Genomic DNA, 18,206 nt, shown 5'->3' on the forward strand with positions numbered 1-18,206 from the left:
TAGAGGCCAGTTATAGTGCCTGCTCATTTCATTTCAGGATATTAAATGGGGTGATGCTTTTATGTGCAAAGACAGCTTTTATCATCTTTGGTTTTTACTTAATGATTGTGATGATATTATAAAATATTTATTTTAAAAAGAGGCACATGTTGAATTTGGTTTGGTAGTATTTTAAAATATCACTATTTGAAAATATTATGTCAAAAAAGGGTCATTCTGCATCTTCATACGTTAACACCTGTCCACCATAAACCCGGTTACTATTGAGGTTAGCAGTTTCCATTCGTTCGTTGCTAAGAAATTCGTGTTAAACTATTGCATATATTATATCTCCACAGTAGAGACACATACAAACTTTTCTAAAGCAGCCATCTAGCTCTTAAACACAATTCAGGAGAAAACCCCAAGTGAAAATAAAAATGAATCTGCGGAGGCTGACTGACTTCTGCAAGTTCATTTCAAGAACAGTCAAGAGATCACAAGCGGCCTTTTCTCTCCAGAAAAGGAGCACATTTCCGGCGAAGACCCCCAAGCTGTTTTACTCATTACTGAGCTGAACTGCAGCGCGGAGAGTCCGCCCCCCACCCAGGGAGCGAGCGGAGGTGCTGCCACCCCACTTTCTGGGCACGCCGCCAGCTCACACTCACCGTGAAATGGACAAGGCTTTCCCACGGCTCCCTCCTGGTCACCGGTCCCAGGAGCAGACCGCAGCCCCCACTCTTGGCCCTCACTCCCAGCCTCTACTGGCCTTGGTTTGCCAAACTCCTCCCCATCCCCCAGGCAACATGGCATTATCGATGCAGCTCCCTGAGAGGCCCACAGGGCCACCCCTTTGAATCCAATCACTCTAATAGGTGAGGGCTGTTCCTCACCCACCAAGACCGTTTTAAAGGGAAGATGTTTACCAACTCCAGGGAATCTCCAAGTCACTGAGTTTCTGGAAGTTTGGCAAAATGAACTATTCAGGGATATGGTGGGGGGTGGATTTCTGACTGGGGGATACCAGCTCTGCCTACAAATACCTCAGAACATTCCCCAAATGTCATGGGACTTTATACACGCTTCCTCAACACCCCCATTTCTAAGCCAAAAAATCCCAAATTCTTGGGAGGGTTCATTTTCTCTTTTAACAGGAGCATCCGTGGTCGCAACAGCCACTTGTAAGTTGGAAACAGCCTCAAACCTCTTTTTTTGTTAGCTTTGTGTAGGGCGCAAAACAGAAATACTTCAACTCCACGTGACTAAGAGTAGGAAAAATATACAACTGTATTTAAAACGCTTAAATTAACAAGATAGTACTTTTCCATTCTAACAAAATATCATACATTCAGTTTAAACAGGAGTTAATACCCAGACACACTTTTCCAAAATACCTGATGCTACTTGAAAATCTGTGACCGTGAGACTTGCCCAGGTTTCTCTCATCGGCAAAGCGTGGCCGATCCAAGAACGGTCCGTTCTGCCCCGGAAGATAGACACTGAACAGACACACTTTGAGCCGCCGTCTCTTTCACAAACTTAAGTCCTGCTGCTTCGTTTTTCTCAAGGATACTTTGGCTGTCAGCAAATCATAGCTTCTCTTCCCTCCAAGACAGTAACACATTAACAGGGCCGCCGTCGGAGCCAGGAAGGGCTGTGTGTGTGAGCAGCCCTCTCTGTGTGTTCCTGCATTCATCGCCCTGAACTGAGACTGTGATGAGGAGATGGACCAGGTGTGACCATCTGCACGCACACCTCTGCTCTGCGGCACACACTTCCGAGTCCTGTGATTTCAAAGTCAAAGCCGCTACCCTGACACGTGCGGTGCGTCGCCTGAACAAGCAAAACCGAAGTGTTCTCCCCACTGGCTTTCTCAGGCGAACAAGTTGGACCACGAACCAATACATCTGTGCGGCCATGGCCACCAACTGTATCCCGTCCCCCCAAACCAACAACGCCCCGGGGCCTCCCATTCGCCCCGATCCCGGCAGAGGCTGCGGGCTGGGCTGTAGAGTGTGTCTCCGTGTCCCGACCCGAATGAGGCCAGAAAAGCCAGCTCTACCGGCTCCTCCTTCCGCCTCCACCCGCCGGCACCGAGGCCCCTGGATCTGCTCCCACCCACCTGCTCCCACCATCCGAGAAGGGCGGCACACAATTTTCCAAACAAAAAAGCACAAAACAGTTTGCAAAAGGTGTCTACATAATACTGCGCGTGGAAGTCGGAACGGCGGCCCGCTGGGAAGGAAGGCACTTGTGAGCTGGGGGGCATCCCCGGGGGCAGGGCTCAGTGAGTCAACAGTTTGAGGCGCGTGAGCCAGCTGACCAGCAGGGACGGCTCTGGGGCCGAGGCCTTGGCCCCCGACGGGGCGGCTTTCTTCTTGGTCCCTTCCTCCTGGAACGGGATGGTGGCGCTGCTGTGGAGATCCGCGCCCAGGTAGCACCTGCTGCCCCGGATGTAGTCGGCGCCTCGGACCAGCTGCCGCTCCGCGTGGGGCCTGGAGAACCGGTAGGGGGGCGAGGCGCTTTCTTCGATGATCGGAGGGATCCGTTCGTTACTGAAATACCGGCAGAGGGCATCCTCACCTGTTGTCAGACAAAGACCGCACGTCCGTTAAAACGACCGGGCACCGCCTAAGTGGGCCCACGGCCCGCTCAACCTGCTGAGGCCCTTGAATGGCGGGGACCACGGCCTGCCCTCCCCCAGGGATGGGCTTGGAGGCCTCGCTGACGGCCAGGCCCACCCCCTGGGGGTGTGGAAAGTAGAAATGGCCGAGGGCCATCATAGTTGGGGCCGCTTTCCCACCTGAGAGGTGACAGGTGGGCAGAGCAGAGACAGAGAGCCCGCGCGCCGTTACCAGGGTAAGGGTTTTCATAACTTCACTTGAAACCAAGACAGAAAGCTGCCAACTCCATGCTCCTCCCCCATCGTCCTTCCACGATGCTTGCAGCACGCAGCACATGCTCCTAGAACAGGGTTCCTATGCTGGAGCGCCCTAAGGGGCATTCAGAAAGGCGGGGGTGCCTTTGGTCCTGTGGACGAAAGGGGCCCCATGCTGACCGGACAAGCTCAGGGGAGGCCTGCATGGCGGTCTTGCAAACTCGGAGACCTAAAGTCACCACAAAGGATGGCCTGAAATTAAATTTTAACTAAAAGCAGTTGTGGTGGGTAGTTACCTCCTAGGCCGGTATCTTCACTGACAAGGTCAACCTTTACCTGAACGGAGCCTGTCTTTTTGCGTCTATAATAACATACCCTTGAAATGTCTGGGTAACTTGTAACTTCCCTCTTTCTGGAGCCCTTGGGGCACAACCTAATGTGCTGGGCGCCAGGACAGAAACCACAAATTCCTTCATTGTTATCATGTTAATGGTTCCTGCACCCACCTAAGTATGTGTCTATCATTTTACTTTTTATCCAATCCCAGAGGGCCCCCCCTCCCCCCTTTGCTTTCTGCCGCCTCTCTAGTCTATCACCAATGGATTTCATGTAACCCACCTACGTCCCTCCTTTGCTTGCAATATATAAAAACAGAAGAAAACCCGCCATTCTCCAGAGCACTATCCCAATTCGTTGAGATACTGCTTCCCGGCAATTGTCGGACAGTCTGGCTCAAATAAACTCACAAAAACTCTCTACAGGTTGGAATGTTTTGTTGTTTTTCTTTTATGTTAACAGTGTCACCTGAATGAAGGGCGGGCACTGTTCACCATCCATGGAGGGGTCCAAAAAATTTTCATGCTCTGCTACTCGGGACATTTCCCAGCAAGAAAGACTGATCCTACCCGAGATGCCAGTAGACCCCCGGGGATTGGTGACGGGTGACTATGAAACTGAACAGAAACCTACAACGCAGGCCACTTTGGCATTCCTTTGACCATAAAGTTCCACCTCTAAAAACGTGAGAAGATCTACGTCCAAGGGCGCTTACTGAAGCATTATTGGGGTGGGGAGTGAATAAAAACACAAATAACCAAAATGTCCAACAAATACTAAATAAATAGGTGTTATAGCCATACGATGGAACACTAATGCAGCTATTAAAAATGTTCTAGATAATATCCAGCTCACATAGTATTAGTGAACATCTCTTCCTTCCACCCTGCACGCTTTTCCGAAGCGTATAATTGTATCTATGAAAACAACGGGAAGAGACACCCCTTCACCCTGATTGCTTCTAGGGTGGGGAAGCAGGTTGCAGCCGAGTTTTACTCTCTCGCACCTTCGAGATGTTCTTCCAGGACTTGACTTGCTTTTGTAATCAAAGGGCGGAAGTTACTTTTAAAAAGTGCCCATTGTCAAAAAGCCACATAGCGTAGGAGTCGCTTGGTATGAAACGTCCAGAATAAGCAAATGCAGAGACAGAAAGTAGCTGAGTGGTTGCCAGGGGCTGAGGGAGGAAGGAACGAGGAATGGCTGCCCACAGGCCTGGGGCTTCTTTTCCAGAGGATAGAGGTGCTGGAATTAGAGATGGTGACGGACACACAACGCTAGGACTATAGTCAGGTGTCCCCTGCCACAGGGGGAGCGCTGTGGTGTATGTGAGTTCCATCTCCATAAAGCTGTTACCTTTACCTTTCATTCTAACAGGATCATATGGGGAACATGTGGGCGTGGGGACAGGGGGTCGGGTAGGTTTCCATTTACTGATTTCACACTCCCCACCCCGCCTCTCACCCCATCTCTCAGGATGTGAAGGCAATAAAAGGCTAAATCTGAGCTTCAAAGGCGAAGAGGACGGCGAGAAAGATGCTGACACTTTAAAATCTACACAAAGGACAGCCTGCCACCTGCTGACTGCTCCACAGACTTTCCCTGTCAGCCAGCTTCAGGTGTCCTGGACTTCAGGCAGGCATCTCCCGCCTTTCCACATTAGCATAACCCGGGGATAAGGGCACTTGGGTGACAAGTTTTACCAAGTCCCGGGGAGATGACAGGGGGTGATTACTTTGAAAGTTGGGCTTCCAGAATGTTTTTCTCCTTCCCTTCGCCATCTAACGCCTGTGGACTTGAACCTGCCACCTGTTTTGTTTTAGCCCTGCAAAAGCAATGTTAGAATGCCCTGCCAGTGCTGATATGATCAAATATAACTGACAAAAAAAATAAGAATATTTATAAACCTTTTTCTCAAGACTAGTGCAACAATCAGTAACTGATCAGAGGGAGGACTGAACACAAATTTCTTTTCTAACTGTAAGTACTCTCTAACACAAGAAGGATTTGCGGGGGGATGGGGGGAAGTAATCTATGTTTGTTCATGAAAAACCAAACAGACTCCAATAATCATAGTCATAAAATTTAGGATGAGATTACATAATGAATAATTTATTTCTACTTGTTTAGAAACCGGACCATAAATGTCTACAGCCTTTTCAAAGCGCACACTGCTAACGAGGAGATTTACAATCCCTAACAGGACTGCATAATTCTGCCATTCTAGAAATTCGTAGGGTCTGAGGTCTTCGGCATTCCTGCTTTCACAGATAAGACGATGGGGCTCAGAAAGGCTAAGTCCTCTATCCAGTTATCCCAGCTCACTTAGGAACGGGACTGAGATCTGGGCCCGGGTCTTCTGGTTCCTGATTGGATGTGATTTGCTTCAACTTACCTTTCTTCCCATGACCGCGAGGTCTGGCGAAAGGGTCCACGATCCCCATCCAGCTCCCATCCGCAGGCATGGACAAAGGCCGGGGCTTGCCTGGGGGGCGGGAGGGAGCAAGGTGACAGTGGGTTACTGGGTGGCTCAGAGAATCATCATCCCCTTTATTTGTGTTCTAGACCGCCACCCCTGCAGGATCACAGTCAAGCAGTAGCAGTAATGTAGTTTAAATAAGGAACATATCTGAAGGCATCGCGTTTCCGCAGCGAGCCGTGGGGACAGGGGCGTGCTGAACTGGAGTCTGTGGGCGCACGGAGCGGAGCCACTCCGAAGCTAAAACCCAGGCTCTGAAGTTTAAAAGCGGAACGTGATCTCACCCCCCGGGGCCTCGATGCCAGGCGGAGCGATGACTCAACAAGGCTGCGCTTCAGAGGGAGGACTAAAGGTCTCATACTTGGAATTTCATTGAGGTTTATGTTTCCCTCAGCGCCTGCCAAACCATCCAGCGGTCCCAAATAAGGAGGGGGCGGGGCGGAGAGGAGCAGCACCAAACAAACACTCAGACACGCACCGTAGGACGGCGTTTTCTGCCTCATCTTTGTGGGCAGAATGTTGGTTTCAACAGAATACCCGGGCAACTGATCCGAGTCGGCGATGGTGAACCTCCGTCTTCTGCTCTCCTGGTCCAAGAAGGAATTCGGGGACTCCGAGCCCTTGGGGCCAGGCGCCGGCCGGTGACACTTGCTGGGTCCCCCGTAAACGAAACTCCCGTTCTCGTTCCTGGAAGGCAGCGGGCAGTCATGCAATTGCTTACAAAGACCCTCCCCTGCAGGAGAACTACAGGAGGCGCACAAAGGAAGGGCCGATCACCTTCCCACTGGGGGAAAGCGTGGCTTTTTCAATCCCAGTTGTTTCTCAAATACATAGCGGTCCTATGAAATCAAGGCAAATGCCGTGATCCTACTATTTAAATAAGGGAAAATGCGTGTCTTTCCTATGTGCTCAAATGGCACCCATGTACCTTTGAAAAGAGGGCTCTGGCTTCCATGAGCATCCGTCCTACCACTGGGTCACCTACTTATGTGGGTGCAGAAATCTTGGGTTCAGGTGGGACCTGTGGAGCCATTCCTCTCAGGCCCAGCAGAGTGTCTTTGCCAAGATCCAGATAAAAAGACACTTGATGTGCAATGGCGCTGTTAGATTTGAAAATTATGTCAAAAACCACAAAGGGCCTTTAGAGTCCCCAATGGAGAGTGTCCATTTTCTGAACCAAGTACAGAAACTGGCAAGCGCTGGATCTTCGATTGCAACTCCATTCTTTCTAAATGTCAGCTTATACTAAAAGTTGAAATTAATTTTAATGGGTCCAAGTTACCAGCTGGTGACATGTTTTGCATTTAGTGAATTCCACTAGGTGATCCTTGTAAAAAGTTACCAGACAAAATACAGCATCAACTGAGTCCAAAACAGTCCGAAGACCAGCCTCGCCAGGGCAGTGGCCCCAGTGAGCCGGCTGCCTAGGCGCCCCTTCCCCCATGCATCTGTCTCCTTCCGCACTCTGCAACCTGGACTAGAACTTCCCCATTCACAAAGCTCCCATGACTCAGCACTCCTGCTCTGTAACCATTTGCATTCTTCGTGCCTCAGAAAATATCCTTCATTAATGACATGTGTGTGTGGGGGGGGGGGGGGGGGGGAAGGACACGCATGCATATGTTCCTCACCAAGTAGATTAGAGCCCTAGCTCCTCTTCCTGCTCACTACATACATCACCCTCTGTCTTACCACTGCCCTGTGACCCGTCACTGAGACCCAGACAAGAACATTGGGAGTTAGAGGGGCGTGTGTCCTTCCTACGGTTTTAACAATCCACACACTGACCATCAGTGAAACTCCTGTGTTTTGCATATGCAAAGGCAACTACCTGTTGCTTTAAAAACACTTAGGTCCCATGGCCATAGGACTCCAATCTCTGACTACAAGGAAGAGTCCTATCTACCAAGCAGAAAGACCTGATCACCTACAGAGATTGCTCTGCATGCTATAAAATGTTCTAGGCAAACCAAGACTCAAAAAGAAGAGGAAAATGACAGTAATTCTTCTTCGTGCCAGGAAGAAATACAATGGAAGCAAATAGTTCAGCTTGCAACAAAACAAACAAGTGAAAAACTCTAATATAAAGTAAAATATCACTCTAAGTTCAACCCCAACTTTGTCTTATGAAATATTACAGCATAATTGCCTATTTCTCAATTTGTTCCTGAGCAGCTGACTGAGACATTGGCAGTTCTCTGGGGGCAGGAACTACATCTGTTTTGTGCAAATGGCAACCCAGGCCTGACACTAAGTAAATGTATACTGGATGAATGGGCCAGGTTCTCTAGTTTTACCAACATATGTAAATATGTAAGTTGGCATAAATAGCCTGTATTTTATACCTAAATCACCCCCTATATAATATCGAGTATGAGTATCCTCATTATATAACATTTAAGATAGCCGTTATAAAGCAATGACCTTTAAGAATTCATACTAGACACACACATACACACAGGTGTGCAAATATAGTTCATCCACACCTACATCCACATTTTTAAGTGCTATGAAGAACACACCTCTCTCAGCAAAATGAAGCTGTGACTTTAGTTAACGTCCCAGAAATATCTATTCCCTTCCTCCCCAGAGAGGACTTCACCATGTGAAACTTCAGCTTCAGGGAACCCCCAACACTCCCTTCCAACGTCCAGGGAGGAGCCAAAACAGTGCATTCCCAAAACACATACTTCTGTGAGGAGCCCCCTCCCCACCAAACTGCAACGTGACAAGGCCCCTGAAACCTGGGTCTGTCCCTACACTTCCCTCTAAAGAATCACAGCCCCGCCGGAACCGGTTTGGTTCAGTGGATAAAGCGTTGGCCTGCGGACTCAAGGGTCCCAGGTTCGATTCCGGTCAAGGGCATGTACCTTGGTTGTGAGCACATCCCCAGTAGGGGGTGTGCAAGAGGCAGCTGATCGATGTTTCTCTCTCATCGATGTTTCTAACTCTCTATCCCTCTCTCTTCTTCTCTGTAAAAAAATCAATAAAATATATTATAAAAAAAAAAAAAGAATCTCAGGCCCCCCCCCAAGTTCTATCAAAATATAATTGACATAACATTGTATTAGTTTAAGGTGTAGAACATAATGATTTCAGAGAGAGAGAGAGAAAGAGAGAGAGAGAGAAATGATCACTGCAATAAGTTTAAATAACACCCATTACCTCACATAGTTACACATGCTTTTCTTGTAATGAGAAATTTTAAGACCTACTCTCTCAGCAACTTGCATATACAAGATGACATTATTGGAAATTAGTCACCATCCTGTATATTACATCTCCAGGCCTTACTTATCTTTTTTTTTTAAAGAGGATATGTATTTATGGATTTTATAGAAAGAGGAAGGGAGAAAGGGAGGGAGGAAAAGAGTGGGGGATGGGGAAGGGGGAAGGGAAGGGGAGAGAGAGAGAGAGAGAGAGAGAGAGAGAGAGAGAGAGAGAAAACATCAATGTGAAAGAGAAACATCAATCAGTTGGTTGCCTCCCATACCTGCCCTAACGAGAGATCAAACCTGCAAACTAGGTACGTGCCCTTGATGGGAAAGTGAACCCACCACCTTTTGGACAAGGGCTCCAACCAACTGAGCCACTGGCCAGGGCAGGACTTACTTATCTTAGAACAGGAAGTCTGCACCTGTGATCACCTTCATGCCCCACCCATCCCCCCATCCCCATCCCCTAGCCCCCACTCCTAGGGTCGCACTCTTGAGCTGCAACTTTAAGACTCAGCCCTGTCACATGGAATTCGGCAGTTTCTTCTCCTCGTGATCTTCACACACACACCCCCTTAGACTCTCCAACCACAGGTGGCATGCGCACCCCACGCATGGAAGGGACCTGCCTGGGAGAGTAGGGCACGGCCGGCGGCGGAGGGATGTACAGGTCCAGGATGGCCGGCTTCTCCTTCTTCAGCGAGGCGTCCATGGTGCTCTCGGGGGACTGCGACGTGGTGGGCGGTGGCGAGGTCTGAAACAGGAGCAGGTGCAAAGGGTGGGGGTTACCTCCGGGACCGCTCTTGGGGCGCATCTCCCCTCCCCAAAGCCAGCGCCACCTTCCCCGCTCCCCACCCCGGGTAACGAGGCCGCAAGGTCGGTGGGTGCTGACAGCTGTTGGCAACATTCAACTTGTATTTTTCTGAGACCTTCACCATCAACTGGGAGTCCCGAAAGACTAGATGCCTAGTGAGCAACAGGGTCGGAAACCGGGTGCCTGGGGTAAGATCCTAGCTCTGAGCGAATAATGTAAAGGCCCGTGCCTCAGTTTCCTCCTCCGAAACAGCATACTGACAGCACCTCTTGCACAGGGTGGCAGTGAGGACTGGACGAGTGAGTGAATATAAATCGCTAACTATGTCATCATTGACTGGGAGTGTGAGCTTCCAACCCGGACAATCTGGGTGCCATCCTGTCTATGCAGGAGGATATGTTCCAGGACCTCCGGTGGATGTCTGAAACCTCAGACAGTGCCGAACCCTGTGTATACTATGCTTGTTCCTATACATGCATACCTATGAAAAGTTTAATTTATAAATTAGGCACAGTAGTAGATTAATAACAATAAGTAATAAAATAGAACAATATTCTACATAATAAAAACCTAATATGCAAATCAACCGAACGATGGAACGACTGGTTGCTATGACGAGCACTGACCACCAGGGGGCAGGTGCTCAATGCAGGAGCTGCCCCCTGGTGGTCAGTGCGCTCCCACAGGCGGAGCACCGCTCAGCCAGAAGCTGGGCTCATCGCTGGTGAGCACAGCGGCAGTAGCGGGAGCCTCTCCTGCCTCCGAGGCAGCACTAAGGACCCTGAGGGGGATGTCCACCTGCCAGCTTAGGCCCGCTCCAAGGGGTCCCGGACTGTGAGAGGGTGCAGGCTGTGCTGAGGGACCCCCGTACCTCCCCAGTGCAGGAATGTCATTCACTGGGCCTCTAGTACTGTCATAAAAGTTATGTGAATGTGGTCTTCCCCCCCGCCCGCCATCCCCGCCCCCCCGCCTCTCACAATACCTGGCAGGGGTGGGGGGCATGTCTCATCACACACTCCTGCAGGAGCGCTACGGTGCCCGTATACCCACAGGCCGTTGCAACCAGCGGGCCCAGCTGCCATGCGTCGGCTGCTAAAAGCTGTCCCCTTCTCTGGAGAATAGCCCTCCTGAGCGCAGCTACAGGAGCCTGTGGCTCTGTGGTTACACCTGTGTAACAGGCCGAGGCCAGGCTGCACCTGAGACGCCACCTTGCTGGCTTCCTGCTCCTTCTCTGGCTGCCTTCCTCCCTCACCTGAAGCTCATGTCCTCAGAAATCAGTTTCACAAGCATCTGTCACACATTCTGCTTCTAGGAAACCTTGAGGAAGACACACCCTTCCCGGATGGCATTTGTGGGTGTGCCCCAAGAAGAGCACTTGTCTCCTCTGGGACATGCCGCCCATGCCAAACCCCACCTGGCATTCCAGGCTCCAAAGTGCTCCCGCCTCCACGGGAAGGGTGCCTTACCCGCCCGGCCCACCCCTACCTCCCCTCTGTCAGAGCCCGACTTCTGTTCTGGGTACCAAGCAGCTGGCAGTCACCCCACCATCTGCTGATGACGAAGGAAGACCTCTGAGATGTCAAGTACCACTTTCTGAGAATCCCCCCAAAATTGAAAGATGTTACTTTCATGCCCCCCACCCCGTCACCTTGGACTGAGCAATGCACACAGAAGCATCAGGGGTGTGGCTGATATGTTCACTTATTACTTAAGGAGGGATTTCAATTCCATGCCCCTCCTTGCTCCAGCCTCCATGTCCTGTTATTTAACACCCCCCATACATACACACACACACACACACACACACACACACACACACACACACACACACTCCCAGTGCTCTGTGCATCACCAAGTACCCAAATGGATGGCCTGAGATTACTGCAGTACCTTCCAGTTGAAGATTTGCCAAAAAATCAGTTACATACAAATTGCAATCCTAATCTTAGAGAAGGGCAAAGCGTATTCAAATGTCATTGCTTTTCATCCATGGTTTAGGAAACAAATGCTAAGGACTGATGTAAATAATAAAACTCAATGAAAGTCCGTTTGCTTATTATCACCCAAGACTGGCAATTCTAAACAATGTCTAAACAATGGATGACCGCTCGCACCCTGTGGATTATTCCCACCGCCCCCTCCACCCCCAACTCAGCCCCACGTGGTCTCTCTAACGTTAGCCTTGAACCTGGAAACCTATGTCAGTGTGCACTGAAAGTGAGAGAGAGGGGGATGAGAGTGAACTTGGTGCAGCGACGGCAGCCCCCAGCCACAGGGGGCTCCCAAACATCTGCAATGTGGCGAGGGAGACTGAGGAACCGGACTGTTAACTGTCTCTAAAGAGCCACACGTGGCGAGTGGTTACTGCACTGTTCGGTGCAAATCCAGACTGTGTATTTTCATATAAGGAGGGTCACAGGAGAATTACGCATGCTCAGGCTCCTGACACCAATCTCCTCCCAATTTTCATCTTGCTTATTGGGGACAACTCAGACCCTTTGCACGGCCCAGGCCCTGCCACCGGGAAGGCTGCCCCCGCCAGCGGGAAGGGACCAGGTACCTGCACGACAGGCGGCTTCCACCGCAGGTTTTTCAGGGGCGCGGGGGTGAAGTTGAAGGAACCCGTGGGGCGCTTCTTAAGCAGCAACACGACTCCTGTGGGGTTCTCCCTCAACTTCTTCACCAGGTTTTTTAGCTGCCATCCCACCTGCAGAGAAAAAATGAAGAGGGGACTCACTCACGAATAAGGCAAAAAAATAAGAATAAAATCTATGAATGTGTCTCCAGGAGAGAGACACATTGGTGAGCAAACAGATACCAATAGGCTGATACAAATATGTCCATCTTGGCACTACTTAAAATTATGGAAAATGGGATATAAAGTGAAAATTATACAAAGTGAAAATTTTAAAAATTCAAGCATAATGGCTTTGGATTTAGTTAGAAGTTCTAGAGGGGGAATATTAAGTCTTAATTCACAATGAAAAACTCACCACAGTTTGCCGATTAACCTGAATGACTTCATCGCCAGCATGAATTTTCTGGGATCTGTCTGCAGGAGACTATTAGAAACAGAGAGAGAGATGCATCTTATTTTTTAAACTTTATATTTCTTTCTGCTTTTACTTCTTCCTCCTTCTTTCTTCTGTAGACAATGAGCAATGGAAATATAATTTTCTCAAGAAATATTACACGGTGTACTGCGTTCCCCGCGACTACATCGTCTGTAGCACTTGACGAATGAGTACTTGTGTTATCTTTTATGCGGGGTCTGTCATTACAGATAATCTGCCAGTTACAGCAGCCGGGTCACCTCACCTACCAGAGAGTGGGGCACACGGGCGACATGATGGGTGACAAAAGCCATTGGTTCATCTAAAAGACACCTTACCTTTCCTCTTAGCAAAGTTAATCTTGTGAAAGCTGACCCACTGTTTAACATGTAAAGACCATCACTGCACCATCCCACCTCCTATTAAGTGATTGTTAAAGCTAAATCTTATTGTTATTCAACCTTGTTTTACAGGTTATCACAGTGGTATTAAAATAGAAAGATGGTGAAAAGAGAAAAATTTGTTAGAGACAACAAGTTTAAATTCTTTTCATTTTCAGGTTGAATTCAAAATAAACACATTTCAGGTGTCAAAACCAACTTCCAGACTTTGCTTTGCCAAATAATACTTCATTTAAAATTTGCAAATATAGATATATTCACATGTGTGTGCATATAGATATATTGATTAATCTACTTGTAAAATATTTTGGCCATAGTGTTTTTGTTCATTTAATTGAACTAGAATCGTTTATAATTAAAATATATTATATGGCTTGGCTGGTGTGACTCAGTAGTTAAGCATCAACCCATGAACCAAGCAAGAGGTCTCGGTTCGACTCCTGGTCCAAGAGGTGGCAGGTTTGATCCCCAGTAAGGAGCATGTAGGAGGCAAAGGAGCATGCAGGAGGCAGTTGGTCAATAATTCTCTCTCATCATTAATGTTTCTCCTCTTTCTCCCTCTCCCTTCCTCTCTCCCAAATCAATTAAAAAAACAACAACACATTTTTTTAAAGATGTATTATATGAGCAAAAGAGAAAGAAAAGATAAGCCTTTGATTTCAAATGATAGTTAAATGTCGCCTAGGCCAGAGTATTTTATTTGGTAACTTATGTAACTGGCTGAATCTCCAACAATTGACAACTCTCCTTAAAAAAAAAAAAAACAGCACCTCTGAACATGGCGGGGCGGGGGGGGTTTCTCATCTAAGCTCAAGACACACTTGCTTAATTTTCTCACTCAACTGTTGTGACAGGCTCAACAAGAAATGAGCAAAAGCAGCATGAAACTGGGGAAACTTTCCCTCTGAATTATCTAGGTCCAACACAAAGCACGGGTGTGACTGCTGTTTGTAAAAAACAGGCGACATGCTGCCATAACAACCGGCAGTGCCTCACCTGGGAGACGAGCATCGTGGAGAGCAGAGGGAGTTGGCCTAACTCCCATCTCTCCCTAGAGGCACTTAAAAATAAATGCACGTGTCACTGCTCCTTCTTGCCCTGCGTGGCAGGTGCTTAACCCACGGCGACAGACCAACTTTTCCAGTTCATCTTCCTGGGCTAAGGATGCCTTTGAGGTAAGCGTCACATTCTCAGAGATGGTCTCGAGGCCAGGGGGCCCCTGTTTAGAGATGGGCAATCTTACAAAACAAGCCAATGTCCTGAATCGACTCCCCTTGCTCAGGATCTTCATGCATTCATTTCTCAAGTGACCTACCAAGTGATTAAGAGCTGTGCTTGGCAGAACACTGGTAAAGAGAGAGCCCGATACCAAAAGTCTCCCCAGGGCAATAGCCCTTGCCGATCTTCACCAGGAGGCGGGCTGCTGAAAAACGATGCTTGTTCTGGTTTGCGGCAGAAGGGTGATGACCTGAAGAAGAATGTATCCATTCTTCAGAAGCTAATCTAATGCCCACCTCATCTCGGGGGTCAGGGGGGGGACAGGAATATCTCAAGACTCGTGTAAAGGTTTTGACCAATATCAAAAAAGAAGCCTGATAGAGAATCACTAGATACTGTTTAGTCCGACCTTGGAAAAATGATTGTGGCTTCTCAGATAACCTCAAAAAAAAAAAAAAAAAAAAAAAAAAGGACTGGAGGACTGAGATGGCCCCTGGCATTGCTTCAGCCTGGAACCCAAGATAGAGGACTATGGAAACCATGGGTTTGGCAATGCAGTGGCTGATTTCTGTCCACTACCACCCATCACAGGCTTCCATGAAGACATTCTGACTCCGAAGTCATAGAGAGCACTCACAGCTGGAAAGCTGCCCCGTGGCTGGCATTTTCATCCAGCATGAACGGTAAAATATCCAGAGTAAGCCCATGAGCAGTGGACTCTTACCTAACCTCCCACCCTCATCTACAAGTCTTAGCAAGTGCTCAGCACATTCCAGGAACTCGGCGAATATGACTGAATGTCTTGAAGAATGAATGACATTCTCAAATGGATTCCCAAATAGGATAAGACAAGTGTTCATCTTTTTACCTTTAACTGGATGGAAACCACCTCTCTCTGGGTGACTTGGGTACCATCTCTCACTAGGATCAACTACCCTGAATCACTCACCCAGTCTTAGGAGTCTGGTAGGAATTCTAGGAAATGTATCATGACATTTGACGTTGCCTTTGATTCAAAAGCAACTTATTTAGTCTCTCATTCAACTCTCATCCTTAAAACAAAAGGGGGGGGTGTATTTTGAAGACAAAAAATCTGTGTGCCTTCTGAAAAAATATTATAGTGCTCTACACATATATCTAAAATTGAAATGGCTTCACGACCAGAGAGAATTTGGAACCACACAGGTCTGGTTGTTAATTCAATCATCAGATCACCAGTGAAAAACTTCACCTCAAAAAACTGAAATAATATTCACCATACTTCTGAATCCATCCAACCCTAAAACAATGCATGAGCGGTATACGAATATATTCTTCTCATGGTGCAGCTGAAATATACAAAACGCCAGATAAAGGTAAGATATGAACTGTGTAATCTTTATGCATTTTTTTGGCACCCTCCCCAGCCTAAAAGCAGTACTGTTATTGCCTATCAGGTGAGGTGGTATAAAAATTCCTAGTGATGCCCTGGCTGGCTAGAGTGCTGTTCCGATATGCCAATGTTTCAGGTTAGATCCCTGATCAGGGCACATACAAGAGTCAACCAATGAATGTATAAATAGGTGGAGTAACAAATCAATGCGCGCCTCTCCCCACCCCCACCTCTCTCTCTCTCTCAATAAAAAAAATAAAAAAAACTCCCAGTGGTTCTCAGTGTAGCTCAACAGAGAATGCTTAAAGACACTACCATCTTCTACTTTTCCATCTGCCAAAACCACACAATTTATCTATAATTCATTGACTGCCTTAAGCAATGTCATTTTCTTTACTACAAAAACCAATGTGTGTCACAAACTCTCATCAAAGTTCATGCCATTTTATTTTATCAAAAGACCTAGCAGCTGAAGCTCAAAATTCAACACATATTTCCACCAGATTAGAAAGTCAGTACCAAACTCCTTCTATTTTAAGAAATCATTTCCTCTTGTCTTAGTTGATTAAATGGTAGATTAATTCCACAGACACAGGCTTCCTTTACACAGATCCTGGAAGCTAGTCAAACACTCTAAGTTTCATATCAATGTCATTTAAAAGCTAGCCATATTATAGGTTGCCAAAAAAAAAAAAAAAAGCATTCACTTAACTCTACTTTCTCACAAATTCAAAATGTTTGAAGGGCTATAAAAAAATACCATTCATGTAGCCAAATTTCCAAAAGAAAGATGACAGTGTACAAAGTCTCTTGCAGTAGAAATAGCCTTGCTCTTCCTATTCAAAGGATGGGGGGTGACCTAAATTTCATTATCGAGCCAAATATTATGAAACTAGAGGCCTGGTGCACGAAATTCGTGCACTGGGGGGGAGGGGTTCCTCAGCCTGGCCTCCACCCTCTCCAATCTGGGACCTAGAAGGATCGGGCCTAAATCAGCAGTCGGACATCCCTCTTGCAATTCAGGACCACTGGCTCCTAACTGCTCAACTGCCTGCCTGCCTGATCGCCCCTAACCATCTCTGCCTGCCTGCCTGCCTGATAACCCCTAACTGCCTCTGCCTCAGCTCCTGCCACCATGGCTTTGTCTGGAAGGATGTCCGGATGGATGTCCGGAAGACATCCATTCTAATTAGCATATTACCCTTTCATTAGTATAGATACAACTCTATAAAAAGAATCTGTTATGCAAACATCCCAAAATAGTTGCTTTGATGACACATAAATTCCATTGAACCAAAAAAACACACCATATTTTACCCATATGCTTACCAATTCTGTTGAGTGATTCTCAACAGCAAAGAGAACATTGTTTTTGTATTCATGCATGAACACTTCCAGAGTGCAAAAGGAATACTTAACACAAGGGGGTGGGGGTAAAAACTGGGCGAGGTACATGAACAAGAGCAATAAAGGGCAATTTAAATAATAAATTGACAGCAGCTGGTGATAAGCAGCGTGCACTAGCAACAGAAATAAGCAACACGGCACCCACACCCTCACTGCAGATAACAAGACAGCAGGCACACATGCGAATGAAAAGCGTGGGTCTGTGTCTAATTGGTTTCAACATCCAATAGCTCTTACACCTAACGGATAGGCACTTACGTTCTCCGTGGTCCCAGTGATCACGTGCAGTCCATCGTAGGTCGATTTGATGTACATGCCCTAGGGTGAGTCACAAATACATTACCATTCAGAAATACAGCCGCAAGTGGGACCTGAACTTATCAAACATTAAAGGCAGTCCCTGCAGAACAATACTCATGGTTGAGCCTCCTGAAACATTGTGAAACACGACCCTGAGAGCCGTGAAGGACAGCTCCGCCAACCGAAACACCCGTGAAAGCAATCGGAAGCGGCATCTCTTTGATGCCGTCCGCTTGTGTCCCAGGCACCCCGAATTTTGCCATAACTCTGGGGACTTGGAAGGAATCTTCTCAGCCCCGCAGCATGAATGAGGCCTTTCAAACGAGGACTGTTCTCTCCTGACCACCTCTTTGTCTGGCGACACAATATAGTCAGTTACACGGGAGATCAGCAGTCATGGCAGGGGACTTACTCACGCCACTAACAACCCAGACCAGGACTGTGAACGAAGATGGTCACTAACACTACAGAGGAAGTAAAGGAGAAGCAGGCACCCTTCGTTTTTAAGATACATACTCTCCTTCTAAAGGGCCGCTAGGCACACTCAGAAAGGAATTCGCCACGTCATCGAGGACACATTGCTGCAGTTTGACATGTCAGTTATAAAAATGTTCACTACACTTTTTTTAAAAATATACTTCTATTGATTATATTGATTTCAGAGAGGAAGGGAGAGGGAGAGGGGAGAGAGAGAGAGAGACAGAAACATCAATGATGACAGAGAATCATTGGTTGGCTGCATGCCCCCGACTGGGGA

General features: G+C 47.6%; 1 protein-coding gene across 4 annotated transcripts in view; it reads right to left on the reverse strand.

Moving 5' to 3' along the window:
* Positions 1-1,242: 1,242 nt before the first annotated feature.
* CNKSR3 (CNKSR family member 3) overlaps positions 1,243-18,206 on the reverse strand; it is a 76,677-nt gene continuing 59,713 nt past the window's right edge. For 2 of the 4 annotated variants that reach the window (XM_054722231.1, XM_054722229.1), the window contains 8 exons: positions 17,408-17,467; positions 15,627-15,698; positions 12,692-12,760; positions 12,259-12,405; positions 9,514-9,638; positions 6,148-6,356; positions 5,586-5,675; positions 1,243-2,562 (listed from right to left, as the gene is read on the reverse strand). In XM_054722231.1, the coding sequence (XP_054578206.1) occupies positions 2,264-2,562; positions 5,586-5,675; positions 6,148-6,356; positions 9,514-9,638; positions 12,259-12,405; positions 12,692-12,760; positions 15,627-15,698; positions 17,408-17,467 (1,071 nt within the window). In that variant the 3' untranslated portion in view covers positions 1,243-2,263. The remainder of the gene's footprint in view (positions 2,563-5,585; positions 5,676-6,147; positions 6,357-9,513; positions 9,639-12,258; positions 12,406-12,691; positions 12,761-15,626; positions 15,699-17,407; positions 17,468-18,206) is intronic. The other 2 variants (XM_054722232.1, XM_054722230.1) reach the window with 2 other exon arrangements.

This window comes from Eptesicus fuscus, chromosome 10, assembly GCF_027574615.1.
Source record: "Eptesicus fuscus isolate TK198812 chromosome 10, DD_ASM_mEF_20220401, whole genome shotgun sequence".
NCBI classification, from domain to species: domain Eukaryota; kingdom Metazoa; phylum Chordata; class Mammalia; order Chiroptera; family Vespertilionidae; genus Eptesicus; species Eptesicus fuscus.